Source organism: Macaca mulatta, chromosome 11 (genome assembly GCF_049350105.2).
Source record: "Macaca mulatta isolate MMU2019108-1 chromosome 11, T2T-MMU8v2.0, whole genome shotgun sequence".
In the NCBI taxonomy this organism is placed as follows: domain Eukaryota; kingdom Metazoa; phylum Chordata; class Mammalia; order Primates; family Cercopithecidae; genus Macaca; species Macaca mulatta.
The window spans coordinates 18,112,788-18,125,918 of record NC_133416.1 but is presented as its reverse complement, the minus strand read 5'-3'; the positions used below and the strand labels follow the sequence as shown (position 1 = coordinate 18,125,918).

At 35.9% G+C, this 13,131-nt stretch overlaps 1 protein-coding gene across 13 annotated transcripts in view; it reads left to right on the top strand.

The window, feature by feature from the left end:
* EPS8 (EGFR pathway substrate 8, signaling adaptor) overlaps positions 1–13,131 on the top strand; it is a 169,091-nt gene that overhangs the window by 123,178 nt on the left and 32,782 nt on the right. For all 13 annotated transcript variants that reach the window (XM_077952565.1, XM_015151115.3, XM_077952569.1 and 10 more), the window contains 5 exon segments: positions 3,995–4,068; positions 5,351–5,477; positions 7,529–7,617; positions 7,963–8,037; positions 11,832–11,980. In XM_077952565.1, coding sequence (XP_077808691.1) covers positions 3,995–4,068; positions 5,351–5,477; positions 7,529–7,617; positions 7,963–8,037; positions 11,832–11,980 — 514 coding nt within the window.

Sequence of the window (13,131 nt, the reverse complement as noted above, 5' to 3'; positions counted from 1 at the left end):
ATAAAACTTGGACCTGTATACGTAGGGAAATAAATTCATCTGTAATTTTCATCATCCTGTTGACAAGTTGATTTTACTTTCTAGTCTTTTCTTATTTCTTAAACAATAAAGTTCATGTTGTATACGCAGTTTTGAAGACTGATTTTTAGAATTATATGATGCATATTTTGCCATATAACATTTTTAAAAGTTGATTTTTGATGAATATATAATTGTTTATATTATTGTATCATTTTCAATCATTCTCAATTTTGAAATATTATTTCATAGTTTATTTTTTATCAATAATGATGGACAGCTTCGTTTATAAATCTTTGACCATATCTCTGGTTATTTCTATAGGATAGATTTCTAGAAGTGAAATTATGGGCTAAGAATATTAACCTTTAAAAAACTCTTGACACATATTGCCAAACAACTTCCTAAAAACACTGAATTATAATTTCCCACTTGCTTAAAAAAACCTCCCTGTTTTAGCTTATATTTCTCTAAAGTCATTTTTTTAATTTAATGTGTATCTATCTTATTAGTAATATATTCATTAAAATAGACAAGTTAGGACATCATTATATTACTAAACAACCAAAGCAACTCAGTGGATAGCCTTCTAGTGCTAAAAGTCACCTGACATTTTGGTGGGCTATCTTTTCTCAGTGTGTAATTTTGGATGATTTATATTGCTAGATCCTGTAGCTAAATGTTTGAATGGAAATATGGTGTAGGGGTCTGAGCATTCAGACAGATAACAGTTCCGTAAGTCTGCTGTGGAAAAATGAGAGCTGCTATCTGCTGCTTCATCAATAATAACTGAGATCTCATTGTGTTTCACCTGTGTTATTAGTGTTACTTTTTATGTGTTAGAATATTTTACTAGAGTCTGAAATGTTTATAACTAAAAAATGCCTTAAAATGTGTTTGGTCTAGTCTTCATTTTAAGGACGAATAAATTGTGATTCAGCAGGCTCGAATCGATGAACGCTAGAGCCTCATTCTTTTGCCTCTACTCCAGTGGGACTTCTTAACTTTCTAATTTTTTTTTTTTTTTTTGAGACAGAGTCTCCCTGTCTCCCAGGCTAGTGGCCTGATACTGGCTCACTGCAAGCTCCGCCTCCTGGGTTCACGCTATTCTCCTGCCTCAGCCTCCCGAGTAGCTGGGACTACAGGCGCCCGCCACCACGGCCGGCTAATTTTTTGTATTTTTAGTAGAGACGGGGTTTCACCATGTTAACCAGGATGGTCTCAATCTCCTGACCTCGTGATCCACCCGCCTCAGCCTCCCAAAGTGCTGGGATTACAGGCGTGAGCCACCGCGCCTGGCCAGCTTTCTTATTCTTTAACCAGTAAAGTATGATTCACACAGGGTATCTGGCACTATAGTTAAACGATATAACTCATTTCCAAAAATGAGGCACCTCGGACTCTTCTTTGGATGTGCAGGGTAAAAGTTGGGCTCTGAAGCAAGACCTGATCTGTCTACCTGTGTGGTCTTGGGAAGTTCTCTCTCTGTACTTCAGCCTCATCTCTAAAATGCGGATAAGAATTCATGGGTTGCTGTGAATCTGAAAGTAAATAATGTTTATGATAGTAACTGACTGCAGAATAGTAAGCGTAATTTGTGGTTCTCATTTTGCCAAATTGAGTTCATTTTCTTTCTGAATTGTTTTCTATTTTGTTTAGGTTTCTTGTATTCTTAAAGGTTTTTTCAGAGGTTTAAATGTAAGCCGAGCTACCGAATATATGAAAAAAAGAACTCTGATGCATTCATTAAAAAAAAATAGAGCTATGTAGTTTAATTTTATAAGTTTCTGTTTTCATAAATTATGTAAATTTGTATTGATCTTTGTATTTAAAATGTTTAAAATACAGTAATTTATTGTATTCTATACTTTTTGTGTACTTATGGTGTTTTTGTTGTTACTATTTTGATGAAGAGGTTCTGAAGTAGAGGAAGGATAAGACAAGCTTACAGACATTCTGAATAAACCTGTAAAAATATATGCTGAACCTTATATATATTATATAATGTATATATAATACATCTTATGTATATATAATACATCTTATATGACGTATATATAATATATTATGTATAATATTATATATATGTTGAACTATATATATAATATGTTGAACCATATATATATATATATATATATATATATATATTTTTTTTTTTTTTTTGAGATGGAGTCTCGCTCTGTCACCCAGGTTGGAGTGCAGTGGTGCGATCTCAGCTCACTGCAACCTCTGCCTCCTGGGTTCAAGCAATTCTCCTGCCTCAGCCTCCTAAGTAGCTGGGATTACAGGCGCATGCCACCATACCTGGCTAATTTTTGTATTTTTAGTAGAGACGGGGTTTCACCGTGTTAGCCAAGATTGTCTTGATCTCCTGACCTCGTGATCCTCCCGCCTCCGCCTCCAAAAGTGCTGGAATTACAGGCGTGTGCCACTGTGCCCTGCCGAACCTAATATAATTTATAACAAAGAGAGAATTTATCCCTAGGGTTTTCTGAGCTCTCATTAAATTTTATCTGAAATATTTTCTGCAGTGTCATCTGCTTAAACTAAGTGAGATAAGGCTTTCAGAACTTCAAATTTACCACTAGACTAAACAGAAGACTTATTATTCAGGTTTGGCCTGGATCCAGTCCAGTTTTTAGTTGGAAAGCCCCTCAAGAGGAGTATCTTTCTGGTTCCTCTGAAGGCTCTGGCTGACTCAGGCTGAACTGCTTCTCCTTTGAATCCCTGAGGTATATCTAACCCTGACTTCCAAAAGTGATCTCTGTGGAATAGCGCCAGTGGCACTAGGGTTCCTAGTTGTGTTTCAGACCTGACAGAGCCCAAGAAATACCATATCTCCCTGTCACTGTGCCCTCCAAATGATATTTTTTGGGGACCTCTGTAGAGTTCCTAATAGCTATTTCAACCTCAACTTAGTGCTTTCTGTGGTAGTCCACTACAGCCAAGGTAGCAGCTAACTATGTGTAAAATAGTAGCTAACTGGCAAGATTTCATAGATAGAAATTTTAATTATCTTAAAGTAGTTAACAGCCGCTAATTAAGTTTCATAAGACATGGTGATTTCTTCTTTCTTTTTTTTTTTGTTGGCAAGTGTTCCAGTTATAGGTAAAGTTAGTGCATAGGAAGAATAGCAATACAAAGTTTCCAATATTTTTTTGCAGTTCTCTGTATTGAGCATCATGAGTCATGATGATGTATCGTGAGTTGTACTTCCGTTTGTGGTGTTATTTTCTGTTGTTCCATCCATATATTTTAAAATTTATTCTTCCATGAAATATCTGTAACAACTCTCTGTGTTTAGGGGTAGTATTAACTGACTCATACTAGGAAGGAGTTCATGATAATAACTTCATGAGTAACATCATGCTCTAGCCAACTGAGCAACCTTAATATCTTGAATGGACATTTATTTTTTAATGTGAAAATTTCTGTCTGCTTTTAAAGCTCGTAGCTTCAAATTAATGAGCCCAATATTGTGGGTTTTAAGCTTAATTACACTTAAATTTTAAGAAGCACTCTGCTGTCAGAACTCCCAAAGCTTTATTGTAGTCACAGTATTTGAATGTATAAAAATTATAGCTCTGTTGCATTAGAACTTAGTTGACCAGCTTTTGAGAAGTAAAAGCTTAACTGCTGGTTTATGTTTCTGGCTTGTGTAGGAATTAAACGATGCTAAGTTAAGGTTGGTTCTACAGGTAGTTGACTCAGGGAAGAGAGAGAATAGAGGGGATATTACAAGTTAAATAAACATCATAAAGGTGAGAGGACCAATACATAAGCTCTGCCCAGCTGCTCCTGTTAGTGTAGATAAGGATGCATTTCATGGCTGATGAGCACAGTTTTGACTTGTGTATCCAGTGGAGGTGTTCCCTTTTGCGAATGGTCCTCCTTTTAAACTAATTTTTATGTTTTAATTGCCTATATTGGTATTGTGTGAGTAAAAGGTTGAAAGACATGATTCTCCTTTCTGTAGTTGAGAAACCAAGGCAGTACCATGAGCAGGAAGAAACGCCTGAGATGATGGCAGCCCGCATTGACAGAGATGTGGTAAGTACAGGAGTCGCCTTTAGATCATTGGCTTTTATTTTCTTAAGAGGAAAAAAAACTTCATAAGTAAATGAAGCTTATTTAAATAAAGATGTTTTATGGAAACTATGTTTTCTGTTTCCAGTGATGGTTATGCCCTTTGAATTAGTTTTTTCCTTAACCATTTTTTGCCTTTATGCCAGTATTTAGTTAGTAGACTTGGGCTGTGATAGAAGAATCAGCATATTAACTAGTTTACATTGGAACTTAGGCTGAATTATTAGCTGTCAGGAATGGTGCAGTTTTTATTTTATTATAGTTTGTAATTCATAATTGAAATATCTTTTTAATATGTCTTATTGGCATTTACTAACAGTGTATTTTAGAATAAATAAAAAAGTTAAGTGGCATTTTTAAAGGATAGATTTGTAAATCGTAATGCTTTTGTAAAAGATAATGCTACATTTGTTTTCATTTCCTTCTAGTGATTTACAGAATGAGAATGCTGTAAATGCTTTATTATAGCATTCTCATTCTATAAATGAGATACAGAATATGCTGTTAATATAGTTACTTTTTATACTGTACGCATGTTACTAGCTTATTGAGAAACAAATACTAAAAGGAATTTGAAATTTGGAATTCCATTTTTATATCACACTATTACGTGTGATACTGAAAAGTTTATTTAACCCCAATTTCTAGTCTTAAATTAGAAGAATGTCAAGTTTCACACATATTGGAGAAAGGCAACTAAGACTATAGTATGTAAGATAATCAGATTCATTCCAGTGGTCTCTGATAGCATGGTGCATTATTAATTCTATTTTGTCACGTGGAAATTCTTATTAATGCTTAGTATCATAGATTAGCTATTAGGTTATCACAACAATCCATGTACCTTTAATTCCATGAAATAATATTGTCAGTGCTTTATTGGAACATTTATCAGTAAAGGAAAAATGGCAGTGCTCTTCTAACAAAACGTAGTTTAGAATTTTCCTCCTAACTGTGTGGGAGAACCCTGGGAAAAATAGAGCAATTGAAAATAATAATCCGAGTAGTTATTGTGAATGCTTCCTTGATGACATTGAAAATAGAGCAAAAGTAAGCTAAAGAAATATGTAAATGTCAGATGTTGGCTACAGGTATATTTAGTTTGATTCTTGTAATTAGTAATAAACTTGAAATTGGCATGTGGGCTGCTACTTTTTCTAAAAAAAACCTTTCTATTATTTACTAACAGTGTACAGCTAAGGTAAACGTTTTGTTTTATATTTTATTCTATAATTTCTAATTTCAGCAAATCTTAAACCACATTTTGGATGACATTGAATTTTTTATCACGAAACTCCAAAAAGCAGCAGAAGCATTTTCTGAACTTTCTAAAAGGAAGAAAAATAAGAAAGGTAAAAAGAAAGGACCAGGAGGTAAGTTGGATTTTCTTAATCTTCTTATGACTGGTTAGAACTCCAGTACTGGCTGGAGTGGCTCACCCCTGTAATCCCAGCACTTTGGGAGGCTGAGGTGGGCAGATCACCTGAGGTCAGGAGTTTGAGACCAGCCTGTCCAATGTGATGAAACCCCATCTCTACTAAAAATACAAAAATTAGCTGGTCATGGTGGCATGTGCCTGTAATCGCAGCTACTCGGGAGGCTGAGACAGGAGAATCGCTTGAACCTAGTGGAGGTTGCAGCAAGTCGAGATGGCACCATTGCACTCCAGCCTGGGCAACAAGAGCGAAATTCTGTGTCCAAAAAAAAAAAAAAAAAAGAACTCTGGTACTAGGCAGAGTTTTGACCCTCATGAACTGCTTAGCAAAACTTCATTGATTGTGGACTAGGGTTCTTCTTCTAGTCTTGGGGTAGCACCTGAGATTTAGGCAAAGAGTAAGATGAACTCAGGAAGAGTCCATTTTGGTTATAAGTCAGCTATATAGTGAAGAAAGATCCTGGAATGTTTTACCTAAATCGCAGAGACTCTGAGATTCAGGCAGTGATCATCTGTCTGTAGTTTTGATTAGTTATTGTAAAATTAAGTGTCTGTTAAAGAAAGACATAGCTCTATTCTTCTTATATTTGAATTTATTCTATTATAAAGTAGAACCATATTATTTGTTAAATAAAAGAGTTGACTTATTAAAATATTTAGAAGTTTCAACGGATTTGAATTTTTTATCACAAAACTTTAAACAGTACATTCAGGTCACATACGAAGTCACATATAGACAATTTTGAAGTATGCTGCAGTTCAGCTATTTAAAATGGCCTCAGCTATATAAAATTAAACTTACGGAAGTAATGTTTATACTTCCGCTGACAAAATGGTAGAGATGGAAAGACATAAAATAGTAAATAAATATCCCTTACATTACAGATAATTTCCAAATCTTTCTCTACCACATAGTTATATGATAAGCATATCACCTTTGGCTTTATCTTCTACATGTGAATACATGAATGTGCCTCCTCTCCACATATTCTGAAATTAAGTACTATTGCTTCCCGGTATCATAAACCACTTATTCTTTTTGAAATTCTCTGTGAAAGATATACTATGCTCTTGATCACCCAGATTGAAAACCACAGATTCTTCTATGATTTCATTCTCTAGCTTGTAGCCAACATCAATTTTATTTTCTCAACATCTCCTGTATCCAGTTATTTCCCTTTTAATTTTCATATCCAGTTCAAGCTACTATCATTTTTTTTTACCCTGCTTTCTAAGCAGTTTTAAGCCTCTGCTTTTTCATGCTGTGAGAACAATCTTCAAAAGCGTTCAGCCACTTCATGCTTCTGCTGTAAAGCACGCTAGTTCCATGTTCTATTGATTTAAGTACAACTGTTCACCCTGGAAATCAAGGTTATCCACAATCTAACCTTGATCTACCCTTCCAATCTCATGTTTCTCTGCTTTTGTTTGTTGTTTCATATACATGCAATTCCCCCTTTCCTTGTTTTTGCTGATGCTGTTTTATACAACCATGATGGTTTTCCCACCACATCGCCCTGGACCAAACTTTTTCAGATCCCATCTTAGAGGCTACTTTCTCCATCTAATACCTTTTAAGTATCCATTTCCTTATCTCCCAACCAGGTAAGTCTCTTCTCATAACGATTGGTACTTGTCTTGTTATTTATCTGATTCATGTATATTATTAGCTTTTAAGGCAGGGCTTGTCACTTACTCACTTTTATACCCTTCACAATGATAAGCCCAATGCCTGCCATAGAGAAAGGCTACAATGTATATTTCTGGAATTAAATGAGTAATTTGTAGTGCCTAAAGACAGAGCAATCCATTTTGAACTTTGTATCTTTTCAGTTTCTTACAGTCAGACTATGAGATGTAGCCCAGTAGTTAGGTAGCATGTCTGATGAGATCCTCAAATTTTACAGACATAAATGTGGTTTTTGTTTTTCCATTTAATAAGTTTTCTTGGATTTTGCTCTGATCTCCTCCTCTTGCTTATTTCATTAGAGGGTGTTTTAACGCTGCGGGCAAAACCTCCACCTCCTGATGAATTTCTTGACTGTTTCCAAAAGTTTAAACATGGATTTAACCTTCTGGTAAGTGAAATTTATGTATATAGAATTAGAAGAAATAAATGAAAAAGATGAAAGTCTAGTCAGGATGTTTCTGATCAAATTAAGAAATAAAATTGTTTTTATAGATTTTTTGGGGGGTATGTATGTTTTGATTTGCCTTCAATTAAAACAGCAAATTTTAAAACATATATATCTATGAGACTTGATTGAAAAACAATGACTTCTATTCTCACTCTATCCATGCTAAGGAATGTATGTAAAATGAAACTGGTGGTAAAGACCACCCCCTCTGAGTCTATGTTGGACCTTTCTGAGTGTCTGACTTTGCTTGATATTAATCTATTTTCTGTTTTCTTCATGTTGCAGGCAAAACTAAAGTCTCATATTCAGAATCCTAGTGCTGCAGATTTGGTTCACTTTTTGTTTACTCCATTAAATATGGTGAGATTTTATTAGTTTAAGAAAGAATCATTCTTAGTATATTTTTTAACCCCGAGTGTCTGTCTGGATTATCTAAACTACTTTTCTTCATTACCTTGTGTGGGTACTATTTCTTTGCCATTTGTGTAAACATCAAGAATGTAAAATTCGAGAATTTAAAAGAACCTTATAAATCATCTAGTTTAAGCACCTTATTTTATAGTTGAGGAAACTGGTGTCTCTGACAGTGCTAGGAATATGAAAATAAATAAAGATTTATTGTATACCAGTGTTTCAATGTATACTAGTATATAATATACAGTGCCTTGAAAAATGTAGATGTTTTTCTCATTCTCACAAAATAATCATAAGAAGTCTAGTTCTTCATGGATGGTTTGCTCCATGAAGTCATTCAGAGACCCATGTTCTTTTTATTGAGGTGTTCCTTCATCTCCTGAACTGTCTCTGACTTGTTTATTCATTTATGTACTTATTCTACAAATACAAATTGAGAGCCTCCTCTGTGCTTGGCTTTAAAGTAACTCATCAGGAACAAAACAGACAAAAATTCTTACACTGTTAGAACTTATATTGTAGCATACAGAGGTAACCAATAACCTAAATAAATGTCTGAGTAATACAGTAGTCTAAAAATCACATGCTATGCAGAAAAATAGAGGAGCGAAAGAGAACTGGGAGTTCTCCAGGGAGATGCGTGCATGTGTGTATGTGTGTGAGAAACGGAGTGTTGCACTTTTTGAGTAGGGTTGGTTAAAGGAAGCCTTAATGAGAAGATGTCGTTGGAGTAAAGGAAGTAAAGAATGGATCATGTGGATCCCTGAAAGAAGAGAATTCCAGACAGAGAATAGTTAATGTGTAAATGTTCTGAGGTGGTAACATGCAAAGGATGTTCTTGGAATACGTAGATACTGTGACTTCAATGAAATGAGGGAAGAAAAGATTAGAAAGAGATGGTATCAGCGGGATAACAGGAAAATACATCTTGTTTGTCTTTATCAGGAATTGGGAGACCTTTGACAATTGAGTTTTCAGCAGAAAAGGATTGCCCTGGCTATAATGTTTAGAAATTTTGGGGAAGAAGAAGCTAGGGTCATTACTAAAATAATCCAGATGGGAGATTATGGTGCTTGGACATGGTATCGTTGAAGGTGGTGAGAAGTCTGATCTGGTTATAAATTTGCTGCTAGATTGGATATACTGTGCAAGAGCCAAGGATTGTTCCCAGCTTTTTGGCCTAAGACTGACAGGATGGAGTGATGATTAACCAAGATGGGGAAGACTGGGTAGAGCAGGTTTTTGGAGGTTGGTGAAGAATTCAGTTTTAGACATATCAAAATTGAGTTGCATCCAGATGGGGAAATTTGAATTGATAGTTGAGTATATATATTTGGAGTTCAATGGAGAAATCAGGCCAAGGACTGGTTGAGCCCTGGGCATTTGATGTTAGGAGAATGGGAAGAACCAGCAAGTAAGATTGACAGGAGGCAGTAAGGGAGGATAACTCTCATCCTTCTTTCCCCAGGGATAAGTAGACAAGACCTGAAGTAGAATATGAAATGAGTATTGCTTTACAAACATAGGAAAGTAAGTAACATTATCAACATGAATGTCAGAAGCTAAGCAATAAGGCATTAGAAGATCAAAGTCCAAGAGTACATCAATAATTTATGAATGCTTCCATATGTTGTTGCTATATATGGAGCATCAGATTTCTACTTGCCTAATTATTTCTGAAAAATTCTTGCTATATAATTGCTTTTAAAAAATTAGACGGAGACCAAGGGGATACATATGCAAAAAAACTGATACTAGTTCCTTAACAAAGTTTGTATTCCTTATTTTTTAACATTTTTGATGCTATCTTAGTTTGAGTATTTGTAAGTATTATTTATAAAGCAGTTTCTGCTGCCTCTTCTTATTTATTTCACACACTTTGAGAGATCATATGTAGATGTCTAGTCATTACACAGAGTAGAGCTATAACATAATAAGACTGGTTTCCCTGACATATACAAATTGGTCTTTGTGATCAGGTTATGTGCCTGAAAACATTGGTTTACTTGCCAATGTTTAGTATCTCTGCTTTTCTCAAAAATTACTCCTTATTAATGGTCCCTACAATCATAATATTTTGCTGGTCCATTTAATGTTCTCCCTACAGGGCCCCAGACATTTTACTTGGACAAGGGAGATGGGGAGGAACATCTATTCAGGGCCTGCTACTGGCCAGGCATGATGTAGTGGCTTTACACCTGCAAGTTGCTCTCCTCTTGCCTCAGCATGGACGTATACACACAAGCATAGCCACAGCACATGTGCCTGCGCACGTTCTTGAGAGGGAACGATGGCTCTTAACCTTTCATTTACAGTTTCTTTCATTTTATTTCCTCTTTGTCAAATCAGAGATTTTTATATTTGTCTACTCATTTTCTTTAGTTTTACTTTTCCCTCTTATTGCCACATATTTATTGGAAACGTGTTCAAGGTTGGAAGTTAAAAATTACTATGCTAGGTAGGCAGGGTAGGTTTTGTTCTCAAATAAGGGTTAGCTTTCCTCCTTTATCTGCCATCTTTTTTCATTCATTCCAGTACCACTGTATCATCTGCAGTTGAAAGTCAGATAAGTCTTAGTCCAACTCCTCAAGGAGGGGAAACTGAAAAGCCATAAATTACGGTGTAATAGTGTAATATGTTACTAATATGCATAAATTACAGTGTAACAGTGTAGTGTGTTACTCATATGCATAAATTACAGTGTAATAGTATAATGTGTTACTAATACGCCTAAATTGTTTAGAGGATGCAGGGTGGGGAGTAGTACATCAGAGTTACACTGTGGGGTTAACACAGGCTTTCCTAAGACTTGGGACCTGAGTAGAGTTCTGAATAATGGGGAAGGGCCTTCTGGGGAACTGGGAACAGCATGTGCAAATACACAGAGGCCTAGAACAGCATAGCATGCTGAGAACACCTGGATGATTGGAGCCATTCAAAAAATCTCCTTTCTTCTTATGCCACATCTCTGAGAAGGGAAGATTTTATAAAAGGTCTCTGGTTTCTGCTCTAGGAGATAACTACCATTTTTCTAAGCCAGAAAATAGCTCATAAGAAGTAAATTTAGAGCCGTTTTTGGACATCTACTTATCCTCATTTTGCTTATCAGAGAATTGCACCTGTTTGTTTGTTTCTGCTGTCATTAAATTATCCATATTAAATCAGGGAAATTTTCCAAAAATAATTCTGGAGAAAAGTACCATAGATTCAGAGTACCAGTTCTCATTCCTGTTTCGCCTTCCTCCCTGGATCCTTTTATTTTTTATGTGTCTGTATAGGCACAGCCATAGACTGTTAACTCTTGATAGTATTGTTTTTCTTGATAGTATTCATCTTGGGAACTGTATTTTTCAAGTTTAGCATAATAGATTTGCCAGTAGAGAAACACATATTTAAAACAACAACAACAACAAAACAGGGATAGTAAAATCACCTGATCTAGAGTTCTCTACATAGCCTTCAGTATCTTCCAGAGAAACTATAGTCATATGCAGCCCATAGGCAGATGCTGTGAAAGTTGTTAAATTGTTAACTTTCATTTTAGATTTTAAAGCACTGCTGGGCTGGGCAAGTTGATTTGACAAGCTGTTTTTCATTCGGTAGCATATTGCACAGCATCAAAATTTAATATGACTATTAAAAAATAGTGCTTATTTTGGCATGTCTGCCATTTTGTCTACACATTTTGAAAATACACAAAGAATAGTCATCTTCTTGCTAAAAATGGTTTATTCTTTTAGGTGGTGCAGGCAACAGGAGGTCCTGAACTAGCCAGTTCAGTACTTAGTCCCCTATTGACTAAGGACACAATTGATTTCTTAAATTATACTGTCAATGGTGATGAACGGCAGCTGTGGATATCTTTGGGAGCAACTTGGATGAAAGCCAGGTAAGCATATATGAGTTCAGCATTTGCCACCTATAATGCCTTAAGTACCGTTCTTTGTTTATTACATGGATCTAATGAGACATTTATTTAACCTTGTACATACGAGGGCTAAGTGTCATAGGATGAAAAAGCCTAAACCCTTAAAAGCTACAAATCTAGTGGAAGAGATAGAAGTGTATGTAATATAAGGCATGATATACCTTAGGAGTGAATCATAAACAAAATGCTGTTGGTTGGCAAGGGGGAGCAGTCAGGAAGAGGATTTAGACAGGAGGGCAGTTAGCTTTCAAAGAAGAGCTGGCATTAAAATCAACAGGTACACATAGAGTTCACACACATACACACACACACACACATGCGTGCACAGTGCTTGCTAGTCCATGCACTTTACATAATTACTCTTATTATCCCGATTTTGCAGATGAGGAAAGTAAGGCCCAGAGAGGATAAGTAATTTGCCCAAGGTCACACAACTTGTAAGTGACAGAGCAGGGATGTGAACTCATGCCATGTAGCTCTGGAGTCAGTATTCGTCATTAGTTTGCTAAACTGCCTTTTAGCAGGATGAGTAGGATTTCCACAGTTCCATAGCAGGGCAGGGGCCTGTCCAGGTAGAGAGAAAAGCAGAAGTGAAAGCATGAGGTAGTTAAGAGAAGAGAGGATAAAGATGTGTTTCTCTAGAATATGGACTTTGGGTAGCAGATGATTGTGGAAGGGCAGGAGGAGGAGGGTATTAAAATGAGCATATAGAGTTGAGGGCTGGATTATGCAGGCTTTCAGTGCCATGCTAAAGAGTTGGAGCATGGTTCTGTAGGCTGTGGAGAACCAATAACTTTGTGAATAGAGGTGTGAAATAATGACATCTATGTTTTAGAAAGGTCAGTCTGGTAGTTGAGGCTAGCAAGGACAAGGACAGAAGTAACTGGAGGCAGAGGCCTTTTGAGATGCTAATGTTTTAGTAGAGGCTCCTTATAAATAAGTATTCATCAGGACTAGAGAGTCACAATGGAACTGAAAAGGAAGAGTGGGTAATTTTAAGAATTGTACATTTGTCAATAAAGTGATTATGGAAGACAGATTATTAACAACTGTAGTACTAATGCTTGCTGATCAAGGCAAGGTAAGAAAATATTTCTAATTTCATGATTGTA